We start from the raw sequence: 17,426 nt of genomic DNA, 5'->3' as shown, positions 1-17,426 counted from the left end.
AAGAAGGAATTTCAAGAGTCCAGCTCTACATTAAAACATCAACAAAAGGCAATATTTGCACAGCATTGGCATTTTAGTCTCATCTTTACTATAGTTATATTTGAAGAAACTATTTTGTTCACTGCCTGCCTGCAGGTGGGATTGCAAGCAACTAGAATTCAAAACTCCATAGTATCACTCAATCCACAAAATTAGGGCTATCATTTAAAAAAATAAATTAAAAACTAACAAGCAAAAGTGTATAAACTATTTATTTCTGAGAAAATATCCTACAAAACCATGGCTTAACTACCATTAAACTGTTAACATAAAAATAGGAAAGAATCTGATAAAATATATTCCTGACAATCATTTAAGTCCTGTATTACATTTTGAATGGTTTCAAATATAGAAAAAAATCCAAACCTCACCTATAATGATCTTATTCAGTTTGCACCTTGTACAACTTTTACAGTTTATAACTGAATAAGTGTTGATGCATAAAGCTGTAATTCACTAGTGTTGATCACAATTTTTATGAAAATAAATAAGTAAACACAGTGAGATGATACAAGCTGAGCTTACAGAATTCATCCTAATTACACTTGGGCAGAGGAATTCAAGTAAACAGAGTCATACCATGAAATTTTCATAAGAAAAGCAAGCTGGAAGCAACACCCTCACCTGGTTCTCAGAGCAACTTCCTCCTGGTTTTAGCATTACTCCTCTAAATCCTTTGCCTAAAGTTACAAAATAAGATGCCTAAAGGCAAAAGTAAAATTAGTATGTACAAAAATGTTTCTTCATCATCTAGAATATAATAAGATGGATCTCCAGCTTTCCACTGTGTCACCAAAGCAGGGATTCTTCACACTTTAATCTCCAGAAGTTAACCACTAGGTTCATTGTCCATTACTTGCCTGTTCAGTGCAGATTCAGCTTAACCAAGACACTGATTTTAGAGGATATACCTTTCCCATCCCAGATACCTGCTTTTATTCAACCTCTGTGAAAACAGATGTCTACTTTTCTTCCTGGGCAGGAGGGAAACATTATAGAAGGCCACCTTAAACCAGCCAGTTAATTTTTACATGGCTCAAATATGTGTGGTGGATTGGGTCAGAAAAGTGACACATTCCCATGTGTCTCTATCACCAGAGGAGTTACAGACCTAACCACATTTGTCATTTTGTCCCATTAGGGTATAATTTAGTGTCCCACAACCCAAACAGAACTGTCCTGTATTTGGTCAGCACAAAGGAATCCAGCCACTACACTGGATACTTACAGGCAGCCATATATTGTGCAGACAAGGATTTTAATTGTGAATTACATCAAATAGCATACAGGTAGCATTTTATCTCTCCTCTTTAACTTCCCACATGCACAAGGAAGGCTGGCACTGCACACACTGGCACAGTGGTGAACACCAAAATAAGCTTTCATATATTCAAAGGCTGCCAGTCTCTCCACTTCTGAGATGAGGACTGGATCTCTCACTGTGGGTGTCAGTGATGACATCAGTATTTGCACTCCCAGCCCACTCTTACGGAGTCTCCACAGCAAAGTGGAAAAGGATCTTCAGAAGCACGGACATGCATGGCTGCCCCTTCAGCTCAGGGGTGACATGGCAGCCCCTCAGTGAGCTGGGCATGCTGCTGCTCCCAGGTGATGCAGATGCACTTTGGTTTAGAACTCAAGAAGAAACAGGGTGATGGGAAGAAGAGCTGGAGTCTCAGCACCCTTGCTCCTACACAGATCAAGCATCTGATGTTCCATGGAGAACACCCAAGTGGTCACAACTGCACTTTGGCTTGGGGCAGCAGGACCCGTTTCTGAAAGGGAAAGAAAAATGCCCAGTGTTAAAGTTTAGCTGGAGGAAATATTTGTTCTTATGAGCTCAGTGGAATAAGAACCACATACGTCATACACTAACTGCTCAGCAACGGAGCAGGGGGCAGAAATTGTCCACTAATTTTCAAATTTGGAATGGACTTTGATTTCATTGTTAGTTTCATGATCACACATTAGAGGTGTTATTATTTCCACTTCCATGGAAAATGCTATGAATGAGGTAGCAACTCCCTAAGAAAAAATATTATCTCACTCTTAATTTTTTCTTGGGTGGAGAAAGGGTGTAGAAACTTGTTTTTCTGATGCACATTGAAAAATGCTTAGGAAATATCACCTAATTTTAGTGCAGAAATGGGGAGCACTCAATGCCTGCTACTGATAGCCTGTTAGCCTGTGTCCTTGAAAAATAACATGCTACAAGGAGAAGATGTGCAGTTCTGAAGTGTAGCTCCTCTATGTCTCAAAGTATCAGGAGTAGTTGATTTTAATGGATAATTAAAAACTTTTGCCCCACTATTATTGCACTGTAGGGAGCTGACATCAGCAGTGACCTACTTGCTGTCATGGCAGAAACGCTTGTTTCAGATGCTGGGCTAAATGCAGATGATTGTTGGTTGGTGCTTATCTATCTGCAGTGTGATACCCTTAGAAAATAAATAACTTCTGCCTTACTTGCCAAGTGGGTTCAGTTGAGTTCCCTCCCCTGACCCGTGGTGGTGTGGGCACAGCCCTCACCCCTCACAGATGACAGGCGCGTGAGCACTGCTTACAGAGAAAGCTCTCTGTAGCTCACCCTGGTGTGCCTAATGTTTACATGAAATGCTGTTAGTGCTGGGCTGGGATATGTGTTTTCTTTGGAAGGGGTTGTCAACCACAAGACCTCTGAAACTATGCCAGAGAATCAAGAGATCTATTTTAAAATGTTATGCTAATTTTCTCTGCTTTCAAGGGGGCTCTCACATCACATTTCCAAGCTTCACCATGCAACCATGCAGGATTGTTTCTTTCCAAATGGATTTGGTGGGGATGATGGCAGTGAGGACTGAGTAAGTTGGTCAGTTCTGTAATTCCTAGACCCGAACTTTACTAGAGACCAAAAATCACCATAAATTATCATTGCAAACATTGGCAACACTAGTGATGAAAAAAGAGTCAACAAACCTTGCTGTTATTAAAGGCACCATTTTGAACATGAAAAGGATCAAATGTGGAGTAGGAAATGTTTCAGCTCGTCTGGGAGGAGAAGTCCAGTTATTTTTTGATGCTGCTTGTATCCAAAGCACTTCCTGATGCACAGGCGGCACAACTGCATCAAGGACAGTGGCCCTGGAGAAAGATCCAGGGAAGAGGTTACACACATGGCTTTATAATGCCAAAACTATAAACCTGAAATAGCAGCTGTGCATCACTGCTCCCTCCACCTCCTGCAACCCACCTCTCACCAGCTTTTCACTCTCAGCAGTGAAAAGTCAAACCTGCATCCCCCAAAGGACACCTGCCCACCTGCAGTCCAGTCCATGCCTAGTCACTCTGTCATTACTCAGCTGGCATCAGCAGCAGCAGTCTTTCCCTTCTAAGCTGCACAAATGTTTGCACTGTCTGAGAAGAGATGATTGATGCTACTTTAAAAGCCCTTCCCTCCTCTCAGTCCCCCAGTGAGATCAAAATTTTCAGTTCATTGCTTCCTTGAGGCATGTTTCATAACAGTGATGAACACAAAGCAAAAGAAACACTATACAGTTCTTTATTTAAACCTTCCACGTTAACCAGTCCCATGTTGATAGATGGGAGCCCTGTTGAAGAATCTTTGTCACTTTATAAAAAATCTAAGTATAATAGCATTATACACTGGTTTGGGTCACTTATCCTTTTCAGGAAGAGGAAGATCCTATGTGAAGTTTTACCTGTGGCACTTGTCAGTGTTCAACCCTCCAGAGCATTGATTGCACAGAGGTGATGAGTGTGTAAGGTGGCTGGGGCTGTGGGAGGGCAGGTAAGAGGATGGGCACTGATGAGGTGTTTGGATGGAGGCAGTGGGGAGGACATAAGAAGAGACTCTGCAGAAAGAGACAGGGAGGTGAGTGAGATGGTAGGGAACAGTTTAAGTGCCCCCTCTCCTGCAGAGCAGAGGGAAGGAAGGGAGGCCACAACAAAAATGAGGTGAGGTGGCGGCTTTGATCAGCTTTTGAGACTTCCCTCAGGGGAAGGACACCACATCTCCAGCAGCTCTGCAAGGCTGAAAGCTGCTCTGCTATCGCAAGAGCCGTGCAAAGGGCTGCACCCTTCTGCTAGGAACCAGTTTATGAGTTGTTACCCTGTTCTTGGGTACAAAACAGGGCATATGGGGCTAGTTAAACTATTGCAGTATCACACTGCGCTTGTGCTTGACTCTGATCCCACAGATAAATGTTCTGCCTGCAAATATCTCATTTAAAAAAAGCTTCCATTAAAAGAAAAAACAACCAAACCCAAAACATGAAGGCTTATCAAAACACAAGCAGTGACACTACACTGGAAAATATTTAGCAAATGCAAGAACGCTGTTCAAAAACACAGTACATTTTTGGAGCATTCACTAACTCTCCCACCCACATGTAGGACTGTCCCTGAGAAGTAAGCGGGGTATGGCGTGGTCCAGCAGCATGGTGAGCTGCTAGGAAGGGAACCACCACATGTACTACACCTGCTCTGCACTGGTCCTGGAAGGGCAACTGGGTCAGCACGCTCACCAGCTCTTCTCCAAACACACTTCCTGCAACCTGCCTGGCCATGGGCTGCAGGGCTCCAGCAGCTGGGGTGTGGGGGGAGAGGAGCCTTGCATGGGAGCAGGGCGGCAGAGCAGCTCTTCCACCACTCTCCTGGACTGCAATTGTTCAGCCAGCCAAAGAAGCCAGACATCAGCATCCGCAGGCATGACCCCACTCAGAGAAGGGCGCGTTGGAAAACATCAGAAAAACACTATTCCACAGGAAAATACCCTTCAGGCATTTATTGTTTCTGATTTTGATTGCTGAATTTCACTCAGAGGAGTTCCTCACTGCCCATGCTGTCAGCTCAGCCCAAGCAGTGTTTCTCAGGCCAGTTCCACAGGGTGTGTCTGAAATGTTTTTCTATCTCAAATAAACAGGACACATGCAGTGCCATGGGAGTCACAAATCGAATGCAGCAGGGGCTGGAACTCAAAAAGATCACTGCTCTGTGTGCCATAGATTAGGCTGGGAAACTAAATATATGTTGCTCATGCATAACATGCACAGCACAGTTGTTTCCATGCTACTTTCATGCTATTATTTCAAGCATGGCTTGATTCATCACTTTGTTATTCCAATTTTACCTTTCTATGACAACAATCTCATCGACATGTAACTGGCATGGATGACACCATCACCAATTTGTTTAAAACAATGAAAATCCAGATTATTTAGTAATGTGTATAGCTTGCTGACTGAATGAGAAAATCTAAAGGACATGATGAGTAGACACTAGAGATCTTATTCTAACTTCCCTCAATAATAGTAAGCAGCATTTCTCTCCATACTTCATTAAAGATTTCATAATCAATAAAATAAAATAAAATAAAATAAAATTACCTTGAACTATTTAATTTACAAGTACAAAATAGGCACTTCCTAGAGTTTAAGCTTATGGTTTGACACTGCTGTAATATTCAGCACGTAAGGTTGGTCTTTAAAGAAAGTCTAGTGCATAAATGAATATAAATATATAATTCCTTATATTATTCCAGCACAATTTTCCTTAATGTCAAAAAAAAAAAATCATCTAGTGTTTCATTTTAAAGATACTTTTGCATCTATGTAAAAGCTTGGCCCAAGAATAAGAGTAAAGGGCAAAGAATTAAAAAAACAAGTTCTTCAATATACTTTTTTTTAGTATTACATGCATTCAAATTTTTAGGGTTGCAAATCTGCATTTATGCATTTGTGCTGAGACAAACCTGGCCATTGGCATACTGTATAACCAGAGATCCCAAACCTCACCCTCACCACCTAGCCTCAATTCCCATCAGAGGTGATTTGCTGCCTGCATTTGTCAGCACATTCTGTAGAACCCTCCTGGGCCTACTGCTGTCTGACACAAGGGAACTGACAGATTCTCACTAAATTCAATGTTTTAGGTAATGAAAAAACCTACCATTAATTTCTAAGGAATCTTTCACTTGTTTATTCACCCTAAACTCTATTTTGCATCATATGGCAAGATCCATACGATTGCTTCCTAATGCAGTAGATTCAAAATCTGGAGGTTCAAGGTGGGTTATTTTTATTACCATTAGAAAGTTAGTGCACCACTGTATTCTAGCACTTGAACAATGTCCCTATGTCAGCAAGTGGAGGCAAGCTGAGCTATTCCCAGTTTTCTAGTGCTAGCGACCTGAAATAGCATAGCCTTGTGCAACAGTCTGTGTGGGGTTTCCCTAACACAAGCTCTAAGGGGCACCTTCTCTCTGCAGGAACAGCTGGCCAGCTGGGCTGCCAGGTAGGACCAGCTCCACTGGCCTCTTGTTTTCAGCATTCTTCACCCAAATGTCCGCTCCAAAGTCAATCAGCAGCTTCACCAGCTCCACACTGCAATTCCTGGCAGCCATGTGCAGAGGGGAGTCCAGGCCCTTGCCGCTGTTCACATTTGCTCCTGAACAATAAGAGAAGACAAAGAATAATGACAAAGAACAATCACTATACAGTAGCTTATTTTCATTCATTGCACTAGCTGCTATTTCTCTGAATAACACACAAATGCTGTAGTCTGCACCCAGAGGTGGACTCCTTTACACGGGGGCTTGGTGCTACAATTTGCACAAGTACAGCTCTCACTGGTTGAGAAGCAGTGGGGTTGTGACTAAGAAAATGATCCCAGAGGAGCAGTGCATGAGGAAGTCCTTCACCCACAGCCCAGTCCATGGATATTTTGAAGCAGGACAAAGATATAGTTCCACCTATAGCCCACCTTTGCCTCCCATCCCATAAAATACATGCAGGATTTCAACATGCTCTGTACTGGAGGCTTAAGCTGGTGGGATTTCCAAATGACAAAGTATCTGTTAGAGAAAAAATGCAAGGATGGAAAATTCTAGAGGCGCTTGGTAGAAGAGGGCATAAACACCCCTGATCAGAGTTCCCCCATTCATTACCCCGGAATAATGGCTCCTAAAGCACCCTAAGAAAGGTGAGCTTCAGAACTAATTCAAAACTATTTATAATGTTTTTATAGTACACATTCCCATATATAGGAGGCAGCAAAAAAATATTAGGAGAAAAAAGAAAATAGTTGCCAAACATTTAATGTTTAGATTAATTTGTATTTGACTTCTCAAAAAAGGTCATTGTACTAAACAGTGACCTACCTAAAAGGTGATATATATGGGTTTTGCTTGTTTTTTCTAAAGTAGCTTTGTTGATCCATCATTTTTGTACCAGTTATGTGGCTACTTTAGGCTACATGGCCCATTTGGCTAGAAGAACTGTACTGTTGTAGATAAGAAGAAACAGTTTTGTGTAATTATCCAAGTGTTTAGACTTACAGCTAGGTTTGTGTGATGCAAAGCATATAGTACTGAACCTTCTTCTGTGTTGGAAGTGTCTTGAACTTTTTATGAACTCATTGGAATGTAAAACGTGTTTGCAGAAATACTATGTATAAGTGGCTGAGCCAATTGTTTTGGGTAAAGAGGGAGTAAAATAAAAAAATTCAATTTCTTCCTGTCCACTTCAAATAACTGCAGCATCATATGCATGTACACTGGAAAGAATAGTCTGTTCCAGGCACAATCAGCCATGTGAAATCCAGGATCACGCATCATTTTGTTGGGAGCTATAAAGCTGAATTCCTGGGTCAGGAAGACCATGATCACCCTGCTACCACATTTAACCCAGGGCTGCTATTATGAGTGAAACATCTCCAGGTTCCAAAGCAGGAGCTCCTCTAAATCTTTGATGCAAAGATAATCCAAAGATAGATGTTGCAGGAAATGAAAGTACCCCATTCTTTATTTTTGTTTTTACCTGACTCAAGCAGCTTCTTGGCACAGTTCAGTTGCTGGTTCTCACATGCTACATAAAGAGGAGTACCCAGGTGCTTGATGTTGTGATCTATATTTACCCCATGGGATGCGAGGAGTTCGACACATTGCACATGACCTTAAAAGGGATAAAGGAAGAGTCAACTCACAGAAATCAGGCTTTTTTTTCCAGCAAATTCTCTGTTGCAGCAGTGTAGTCTGGCAAAGATTCAATGTTTTGTCAAGAGATGGTAGTGTAATAACTTTCATCCACTCCAGTGGATCCAGCCAGCAAAAGAGGAGCTGCAAAGCCGCGTTCAGCAAAACAGGCTAAAGCCTCACGGGCTAAAGCCCTCACATTTTATCTGACTCATTTCAGATGTCTATTGAAGGTGAGATGAATCACTCAGTGTTTCTCTCCACTCCTTTTGAAGATCAGCCAGATTTCTCCCTCAAATGTCCACATTGTAGGCAGCTGACTTGGACAATGCTTCCCCTTCCAGGTGTCACCGTGTGAACTCAGAGGATCTGATAGCTGAGCTGACCTGCCCTTGATGAGCAATAGAGGTGGGAAGAACTTCGCCCCTCATGATGAGACCAATTAGCAAGGCATCTTACACTACCCAAGACAAGAAAATTATCTTCTTTATCTCTCTCTTCCACTTCAACATGCTGCTAGCAACATGGAAAGGAGGAGGGCTGATGCCTGTGGGGTTACCTCTCTTAGCAGCTTCATGGATGGGGGATGCCAGGTCACAGGGTGGTTGTAGGCTGCCTCCATGCTCCAGCAGTAAATTCAAGCAAGCCACACTGCCACTGACACAAGTGTTGAACAATGGTGTGTGCCAGTCAACAGTCACTCCATTCACCTGGTGGAAAATAATCAGGCAATTGTTTTAGTCTTCGCATTATTTCAGAATTAATGACAATTAACCAGTTTCTCAGCAGAAAATAGGGTTCTCAATAATTTTTAATTTAATTCCATGCCAGAACTCCCCACTGCTTCTGAAGACTACAAATTTTCATTAAAATGATCATTAAAAAAGCATTTTTTGTAAATTGCCTGCAAGTCTCTCTTATTGAAAAAAAAAAATAAATAAAATTGATCAGTGCCACTCCAGGGTCTCTCAGGAGTTACCAAGCTAAATGTATGCCCATTTTTCAGTTATCTTAGCTGAAACACACCTGCCCCTAGCCCGCTCGTGAAACAGTCCATTTTTGGCTGAAAGTGTGCAGCCCTTCCTTATTTTAATTTTTTTTTTTTTAATTTTAAACTGAAAGGTAATGTATGGTAAGGTAACATATGTATGAATTAATTTTCTTATTTGTTATAATTTTGATGTTAGCTTGAAAAGCAGTGGCCATGAGATACCATTTCACCATCTTACTTGCAGCTTGTTTCCATTTTCTTCCCATTTTATTGTCGGTTGATCCTAACATTCCTATGTCTCTACTTAAGACTCTGCATATTAATACTGGTAAGATTCATGCATGCATAAAATAAAACACACCCTTAACTGCTGCAGGATTATAAATCCTTTGCAAGATGAACTTCCCCATGTTCTTGTAAAACCTCATCCTCATCTAAAGAACAGTAATAACTGCTGCTCCTATCTGTGCTTTTTGGATTGCTTTATTAGGAAGTGCATTTCATAAGTACCTTAAGCAGAGCTAAGTACAGAGTGTAAATCACAGAGGCATTCTGCCATGACATCACTTAGCATTAAAGTGTGGTAATACACCATACTAACACTAGAGACAGTGGTCTGTCCATCACATACTCACCTGAGCACCATGTTTTAACAGGACACTGGCACAGGCAGCATGACCCCCTAGGCAGGCTTCATGGAGAGGAGACACCTGGTCTGCTGTAACAAGATTGACATCACTCCCCTGATAAGATAATGGAAAATATCATTACAACCAACTACTAAAACCACCATACAAAAACCAACAATAAAAAAAATCCCTTCTGTCTTTAAAGCTTTATGTAATCAGACCTTCCTCAACTGCCTAGAGCTATTCAGCTCAAAAAGTAAGCAGATGAAGGGGATGAAGGGGCTGTGATGTTTTGGCCAGAGTGGATACTGGCACAGCATACCCGAGGTCATGCCTTCTACACACTGATAACCAGCACAGAAAACTTAGTGGATTGTCCAGTGGGACAATACATCCTGTTAGGACCTCAGCAGGATTTTACTACACGGTGGATAGCAAAGTCTGTAATAAAAGAAAATGATGAAAAGTTGCTACTGGAGTTCTTGTCAGGGTAGTGACTGCTGCCTTTTTCTATCACCGCTCAAGTCTTCTGACTTCCCGCCCACTGAGTCTGTGGTTGTTTGACTGGGCTGAATCCTGAAATGCTCTTGAAGTGTTTTCTGCTCTTTGCCTCAAGGCACCCACTGATGGAAAGAAATGCATTGGAAACATTGGTTTGATTCTACAAGATCTTTTGTTTCTAGCAATCTTGGTGCTCCAGAAGACTAAGCTGGAAGAGTCTCCAATGCCCCTTCCCTTTCCACCAGCTTCACAACTAACACAAAGATTTTGAAGAAACAGAGCAGTGAGGTTCAGAAATCACTTCTACCTATCCCTGACCTTCTGGAGTGGGACCACAGCCTTTGGATATGCTCAGGCACTTCAGAAACAAATGTCTGGGTGACTGAATTGAAGCCTCAGCCAGACCCATGCCTGCGTCCAGAGCTGGCCCTCAGCTTGGTCACCAAAAACTGCTCACAGGCATGCACAGGAGCTGCAGAGGAGCTGCCCGCAGCCATGCAGAGATCCCAGTGATCAGGGTCCCATTGCCTGTACCAGAGTTGAAGTATCACCCAGGATAGTTCAGTACATCATCAAATTAGTGTACAAAGCTTGTGCTGGGCAAGGAACTGATTGTAGAAACAAAAAGCCTGTTGCATGCAGATTTCACTGTGGCCTGGTTAACGTGATTTTCTCATCCTGGAAGTTTCATAGTAAAGCAAGGGCCACATTCATCCACTGAACAAACCCTGAAGAGACCACATGAACCCAGCGGAGAGGTACCTGTTCAATGAGTTTCTTCAGAGAAAGCAGACGCCCATGGATAGAGGCCTCATGTAAAGGAGACCAGTCTGAAACAAAGTCTGTATGAAAACAAAGACAGGAAAAAGGCTAAAAACTCTATTTCACTAGCATACTTTACTTCAACTGTGTGACCTCTCTTCTACTTTATTTGAGCTGCCAAGATTTCTTTGGAGCAGATGCTGTGAGGGAGACAGACAAGAAGATGGTTTCTCTGTGGGTGTGTTTTTAACTCATCCCATGTTTGCACTGTGCAGCTACACTCCCCTTCAGAAGACAGGAAAGGGATTTGCAGAACATCACCTGGCTCTGGCTGAGCTTGTCCCTCTCCTCGAATTATTTCCAGTGCCTTTGTTTTCACAAAGCTTATTACATTTTAGCAATTATCTCAAAAGGAATATGTTTTGAAGAGCGTTTGGCTAATCAGTCATTTACCCCTGCTCAGAGCTGGACTAGAGTCAACAACACTTGGCAAGAGAAGGGACCAAAGTACAAGGAGACAAATTGTGCTACCTGTTGATTTTGTCTTTCAGTTTTCAGTGTCTGGCATGAGTGGTGCGTTTTAAGTAATGGGTGTGTCCTCTGCATTGCTGAAACCACAAAGTGAGGTACAGCACATATATACCATGCAATATTAATAGAGGGAGATCTCCAGTATTACAGATTTTATGGTTCAGAGCCAGCTGACAGCAATAATCCCTCTGGGAGATATTTACATCCCAGCATTCAAAACATAGTGTCTGCTCTATGTCAATGTCCCAGGTTCCCCCTGGGATGGAAGGGAAGCCTTTACAGGGGGCACTTCACACAGCTTCCTGTGGAAAGACATTTTGCTGCTCTCTGGAGATGTCCCACTCTCCTTCCACTAACTACTGAGAAAACTCCAGTGACCAAGTTGCTGGCTGAGTTGCTGAGGTTCTCAGGGACTATAACAGAGCACGTGCCTGGAATGGAATCCTTAACAGTGAGAAGTCTGCCTTCAGCAAAAACCTTAATAAGCCACTATAATTCTTTAAAATAATGTTTACATATAAGCTGATGATCATAGAGGTTTTAAATATGAAGAATGTGTATTTAAACTAGATATAAAAATGAGATGGTGAAATAATGGAACAGGTTGCCTAGAGAGGTGGTAGATGTCCCATTCCTGGAAAGATTCAAGGTCAAGTTGGATGGGGCTCTGAGCAAGCTAGTCTAGTGGAAGGTCTTCCTATTCATTGCAGGGGTGTTGGACTAGACAGCCTTTAGAGGTCCCTTCCAATCCAAACTAGGCTATGAGTCTATGAATTAGCTTTTAAAGAAATTTGTATTCTTTGTTATTAGCATTATTTGAGCTCTGCATGCCTCCTTCTATGTTCCATGGCTGCATCCCACAACAGTTACACAGTTAATCATTAAGTTCACAAACATCCTTTGGCTTTAGCAAATGGACAGCCAGTTCTGGAAGCTGTGATTCTGGTTCATAAGGACAGTCAAACTAGGGCTACAATTATTAAAGCACAGTACTATTAACTGATTAAAATAGCTTTGCTCTAAGTGATGTGTGTCAAATTGATGCTTTTCTGACTGTGCTGTTGTTCTTGCTGATCCTGCCTGTTACTGGTGGTTGTGTTTCCAGGGTATGTAAAAAGCTTTTCCTCATTTAGAAACTAATGCCACTGCCTAAATTGCATGAGTTATAAGGGAAGTATATTTATAGAAATTCTAAAAATCTAGATTGAAGAACAAGTTTTTTGAGCTGCAACTTGAACTTTTTTTGACTACACAAATACAGGCAGGCATTTGTGCAATCTACCAACCTGTGATATCATCATGTCAGAATTCTGATTACTAAGAGGGACATATCCATGTGTGGATTTGATCCATTCAGTCCTTGCTTGAGAAAAGACAGGTTTCTACTGAAACTCTAAAAAGAGACAGACCAGCCCTCTGTGGACTAGCCATTAGCTTGCTATTTTTCAAGTCTTAACAATGAATTAAAAGATTGGCCATATAAGCATCAAAGATGTCAGTGAAAAATAAAAGAGGTATGTGCTAACATGTAATCTAGCTGGGAGTTCTGTAACAGAGAGAAACTGAGTGTTTCATCCTAGGTGGAAGTGGAGTCCTGTGGAGTCCATCACACCAGTCTTGGATGACTTGGGAAGAGGGGTATTAAAAGCCTGACTGATGACTAACTGCAATGGCATAATTCCAGATCTGCTGCCATGAACTGCACAGCCCCAGGCTGATGTCTCTCCTGCCCTACCTCCATCTGCAGCAAACACCTCTACCCTGAAGCAATGCCAGGGAGGCAAGCCCCCTGGAAGGGAAGGCAGATTTCCCCAGTTTCTTGACCCAGGGCATCACCTCCTGGCAAATGACAATATTTCTATTTTCTGCCCGCTGCAGGCTGGAACTCATGTTTCTTGCCTGGAAGAAGAGGGAGGTGCAGTGGATTTCCATGTCTCACTGCCCTCTTTTACACTTCACAGGAGGCACACCGTCAGAATATAAAAGATCTGTATTTATATTTTATTAGGGCCTAAGCAAATGCCAGTTCCAGCTGACCATGGGCTTTCAAAATCCTGAACTAGTGACTTTCACGAACGTGCTCAAAATACTGCCCACCAGAGCTGCGTGTGAAGTAGCATGGCGGGTGTATGTGGGGGACACAGCTGTGTTCATTGTATGTACCACCGCTGCAACAAGGATTCCTGATTGTCAAAAATATCTACAACTGCTCTTTCACAGAGAAACAAGATCATTTGTCCAAATTTGAAATTTACCCACACCTTAGTCCACAAGGAGGCTGAGTCAGACCCCAGCTGTTCAGCATCTAGACATCCAAATCCCACTGGCTTTCAGTGGCATTGGGTCACCTAGCTCCCCTTCCACTGCAGAAAACTCCAGCCAGCCCAGGGGTTACATTAAACCTCTGGTTATATTTGATCGCTTTGCCATCACTTGGGAACATGACTGGCAGGGTGGTGTATGCAGAGGGAGCCTTATAGTAATAACCATGCACGCAAATTCTGGCTGCTCCCTGTGCACAACAGAGCTTTCACAGGACCTTTCTAGAGCACTGGTTTTCGTGGTGATGGCTGAAGCAACTTTTTCCAACCTCTGACCACGTGAGGGCATTGCACCCTCCATGCCTGTCCCTAGGCTGGTTTCCTTCCATGCCTCTCACGCACAGTGCAGCTTGAAAGGGGCTCTGAAGTCCCTCCAGTGAAGGTATGCTCTTGCATTCATATTTGCAGACACAAATGCCTAAGGCTCTATACAGAACAGTATTATAAATGGTGTTTTTCATAGGCAAAGGCCTCCCTTAAAGTTTGTGATATACATAGCCTGAGCCAAATACATTCCTGCTGGAAATTACCAGCAGAGTTTATTGACTCCACTAAGGAACAGGCAGACACAAAAGGAATGGACTGAACTCTAATTTTAAAAGGACCAAATGATCTGTGTCCAGTAGTGTGCCATGTGGGATTCTCTCCTTCCACCCTCCATTTTGCTGGACCTCATCTCCAGTGTGCACTGGTTCTATTCCTACTGTTAGTAATATCTCTGTGCCTTCCCTCTCACCCCAGCCTCAGGCTGTACATATGTGACACACATGAGGACAGGCAGGCTACACTGCATATAGACTGATCAGCCTTGCATGGTGGTTTTGTGGTCTTAATTTTCTATTTGGTATTGATGGAAACATTCTGAACAGCCCAGAAAAGGAGTGAGGACAGCGTAAAGTCACATTTTCTGAATTTACCTCGTTCCCTCTGCACTCACCATTAGATGAAGGAGTAACTTCATAGAAACAGAGCTACATGGAGCACATCCAGCTAAGGATGTGAAGTTAAATTACTTTTTTTTTTTTGCTATGTCGTATTTTCAGTGGCTCTGGGCCAGACAGAGAGCAAGGGCCAGAGTGAGGCCATTTGTCTGAGTAGCTTTTCACTGTTATGTGCCCACAACAGCATTGGTCACAACAATGCCATTGCAGAAGAATCCAGTAGGGTTGGTGGCTCAGCCCAAACAACACTACTTAGGTCTGCTCATCCTCAAGACAAGGGGAAATGATAAAAGATAAAGGAAAAAAGGAAAAAAGAAAAAGAAGAAGAAAGAGAAGACAAAAAATAAAAGCAACAATTAAAATAATCAACAGAAAGGAGAAAAAACAGAAGGAAAATAAGGAGGAAGGGAATGAAAAGAAAGCAAAAGAGAAAAAGAAAAAAGAAAAAAGAAAAAGAAAAAGGGAAAAAGAAGAAAAAGAAAAAGGGAAAAAGAAAAAAAAGAAAAAAGAAAAAGAAAAAAGAAAAAGAAAAAAGAGGAGTTAAGCCAGTGCTGAGATTCCTGCTGGCACTAATTTAAGTCAAACATGCCACATTGCAACTGATTTTGCAGTGTGCTGCAGTCCAAGTGCTGCATTTGTTTCTGCTTGCACATACTGCAGTACAAAATCAAACAATCTTCTATGATACACAAGAAAAACAACCAAAATTTCAGTATCAAACAGAAATAGGTTTTTAAAATCCTCTCAGAAGTACAAAGGCATGGGGGTATTTTGTGGGACTGACTGTGGACCTGTCCTGGAAGCAGGACACAGGGAGCAGCAGCCACCGAGCCTGCCCTTAGCCTTCGGTGCCTCCGGCAGAGCTGAGCCTTGCGGCGGGGCAGGAGTGTCACTTACCCCTCATCAGCGGGCTCGATGGAGACGCTGCAGATGCCTGGCCTCCAGCTCCTTGCGATTTGCTGGCATTTTGATTTGTTCTCTCATCATCCATCTCAGCCCTGGCTGCCCAACTGCTGTTTTTTCACTTTGTGGTTGGTTTCCAGAGTTCAAATTCCATCGTTCCCGGTGAGCCCCCAGCGGCCGGACTGATCTCTGGAGCAGACTCTGCACGCATGAGTCGAGCAGCCCTTGCAGCAGCCCGGGACGTGGTGCCGGCGGCTCTCTGAGCAGAAACTCGAGTACCTGGGTTGGGATTTAACAAAACAGCTCCCGGGCTGCCCTGGTAGGCAGCCAGCGATCCAGCGAAGCGAGAGATGTGCCTGATGTCACATCCTCTCCATCACGACGCCCAATCGGGGCGCCCGCCGTTCGTTTTATCAGGAAGGAAATTCTTCGTTTGCCAAAAAAACAAGACAGAAAGAGCCAGTTCAACTAGTTGAGCAAACTCTGCCTGCAGGGGATGCTCAGAGAGAACCCGCAGAGCCGCTAGCACAGCCCTGCTCCGCTCCCCAGCCAGGGCTTTGCAGGCAGCTTGGCTGCGCCCCGTGCGAAAGCACCGCGCTGATGTGCCGAGCCCGGCGGGGACAGAACGGCAGAGCTGATGTGCCGCTGCTCGGCTCTGAGCGCTGCCTGTCCCGCACACGCTGCCCCGCATCCATGCGGAGCTGCGCTTCCCTCCGGGGCCCGTGCTCTCTGCCTGGAGTGGAAATTGCAGCCCGCGCGGACTCGTGTCCCTTTACCCTGTTCAGCTGATTTCACTGAGTCACAATCACACCAGAAGTTTTGTACCAGAACAGTGTTCTTTTATTTTTGAGCAATTTCTCAGCCTAAACAAACCATCACAAACCTAACAGCAAAAAAAGCACAATTTTTTCAGGAGGACCTCTGCCTCCTTTCTCTGGGTCTGTTTGCAAAAGTTTTATTCTCACAGATCATCTCTATTTGCACTATTTTTCTTCCCAACTTAGTATAATTTACAAGCACAAAATCCTTTTTCTGTCACTGAATATTTGCCCATTTGTATACAAGTGCAAGTAGGCAGAACTTCCATGCAAATTCTAAACCATGTGGGGGCTTTTTCTTTTTTTTTTTTTTCTGTAGGGCTACTAGAGCAAAATTTGTGTTTGTGTATTTGGGGATTCAAAATTGGTAATGCTAGTCTGATTCTGACCCTAATTCAGCTGAGCCTAAGAAACTTGGTTTCAATGTTATTTCTCTCTGTAACACATGTAAGAGATCTGGAATCACATTTAGGGTTTCTTTGTCCATATCTTTGAAAAGAATCATTTCTATTAAAAGAGGCAAACAGCAGCTGAACATCATCCACAAACCTTGCCCAGCATGGAATCTGTGACAGCAGCCTGGGCACAGGTGAGGACAGGGCCAGCCCTTTCCATGGCTCTCCCTGCTGGATGCATCTTGGCTCCTGGGTTTAGCCTCCCATGCTGGATGCAAGCTGACACTTTGATCTGCCTGGAAATTACATTTGTGTCTCAGCTGTTTCCACACTAAAACTGTTGTGGGAAAAATGTGTAAACATAAAAAGTGGTGTAGGTATTGTTTTTGAGGATTAACATGTAAAAGGAATGGAAAAACAATTTTTCTCTCTTAGTGTTGCTTGAGTTTAGAGGTTAGGTTGCCACAGCTTGTGTATGATCATATGTCTAGCAGATCTAGTATTAACAACCATGTCAACAATTCCACCACCAAAAGGAATCAGCATATGCATCCAAATGTGCATGCTCAGAGCTGTGTTGTCATCCTCTCTGATGATCAAGAAGAGAAAGGAAGTGTGCAGATGAC

At 43.0% G+C, this 17,426-nt stretch overlaps 1 protein-coding gene across 1 annotated transcript; it reads right to left on the bottom strand.

Annotated features, from left to right (window-relative positions):
• Positions 1-235: 235 nt before the first annotated feature.
• Positions 236-15,961, bottom strand: ASB9 (ankyrin repeat and SOCS box containing 9). Its single transcript, XM_042037511.1, has 8 exons — positions 15,582-15,961; positions 10,892-10,971; positions 9,635-9,742; positions 8,568-8,718; positions 7,854-7,988; positions 6,292-6,483; positions 2,995-3,159; positions 236-1,814 (listed from the first exon to the last, which is right to left on the bottom strand). Exons 1-7 carry the CDS (start codon positions 15,673-15,675, stop codon positions 3,035-3,037), a joined length of 885 nt encoding a protein of 294 aa, XP_041893445.1. The 5' UTR covers positions 15,676-15,961; the 3' UTR covers positions 236-1,814; positions 2,995-3,034.
• Between the last annotated feature and the right edge of the window lie 1,465 nt (positions 15,962-17,426).

Source organism: Corvus kubaryi, unplaced genomic scaffold (assembly GCF_017639235.1).
Source record: "Corvus kubaryi isolate FWS band 111438036 unplaced genomic scaffold, C.kubaryi_AGA036_p1.0 133, whole genome shotgun sequence".
NCBI lineage: Eukaryota > Metazoa > Chordata > Aves > Passeriformes > Corvidae > Corvus > Corvus kubaryi.
Note: the sequence above shows the minus strand (reverse complement) of the source record. Positions and strands in the feature narration are given on the sequence as shown.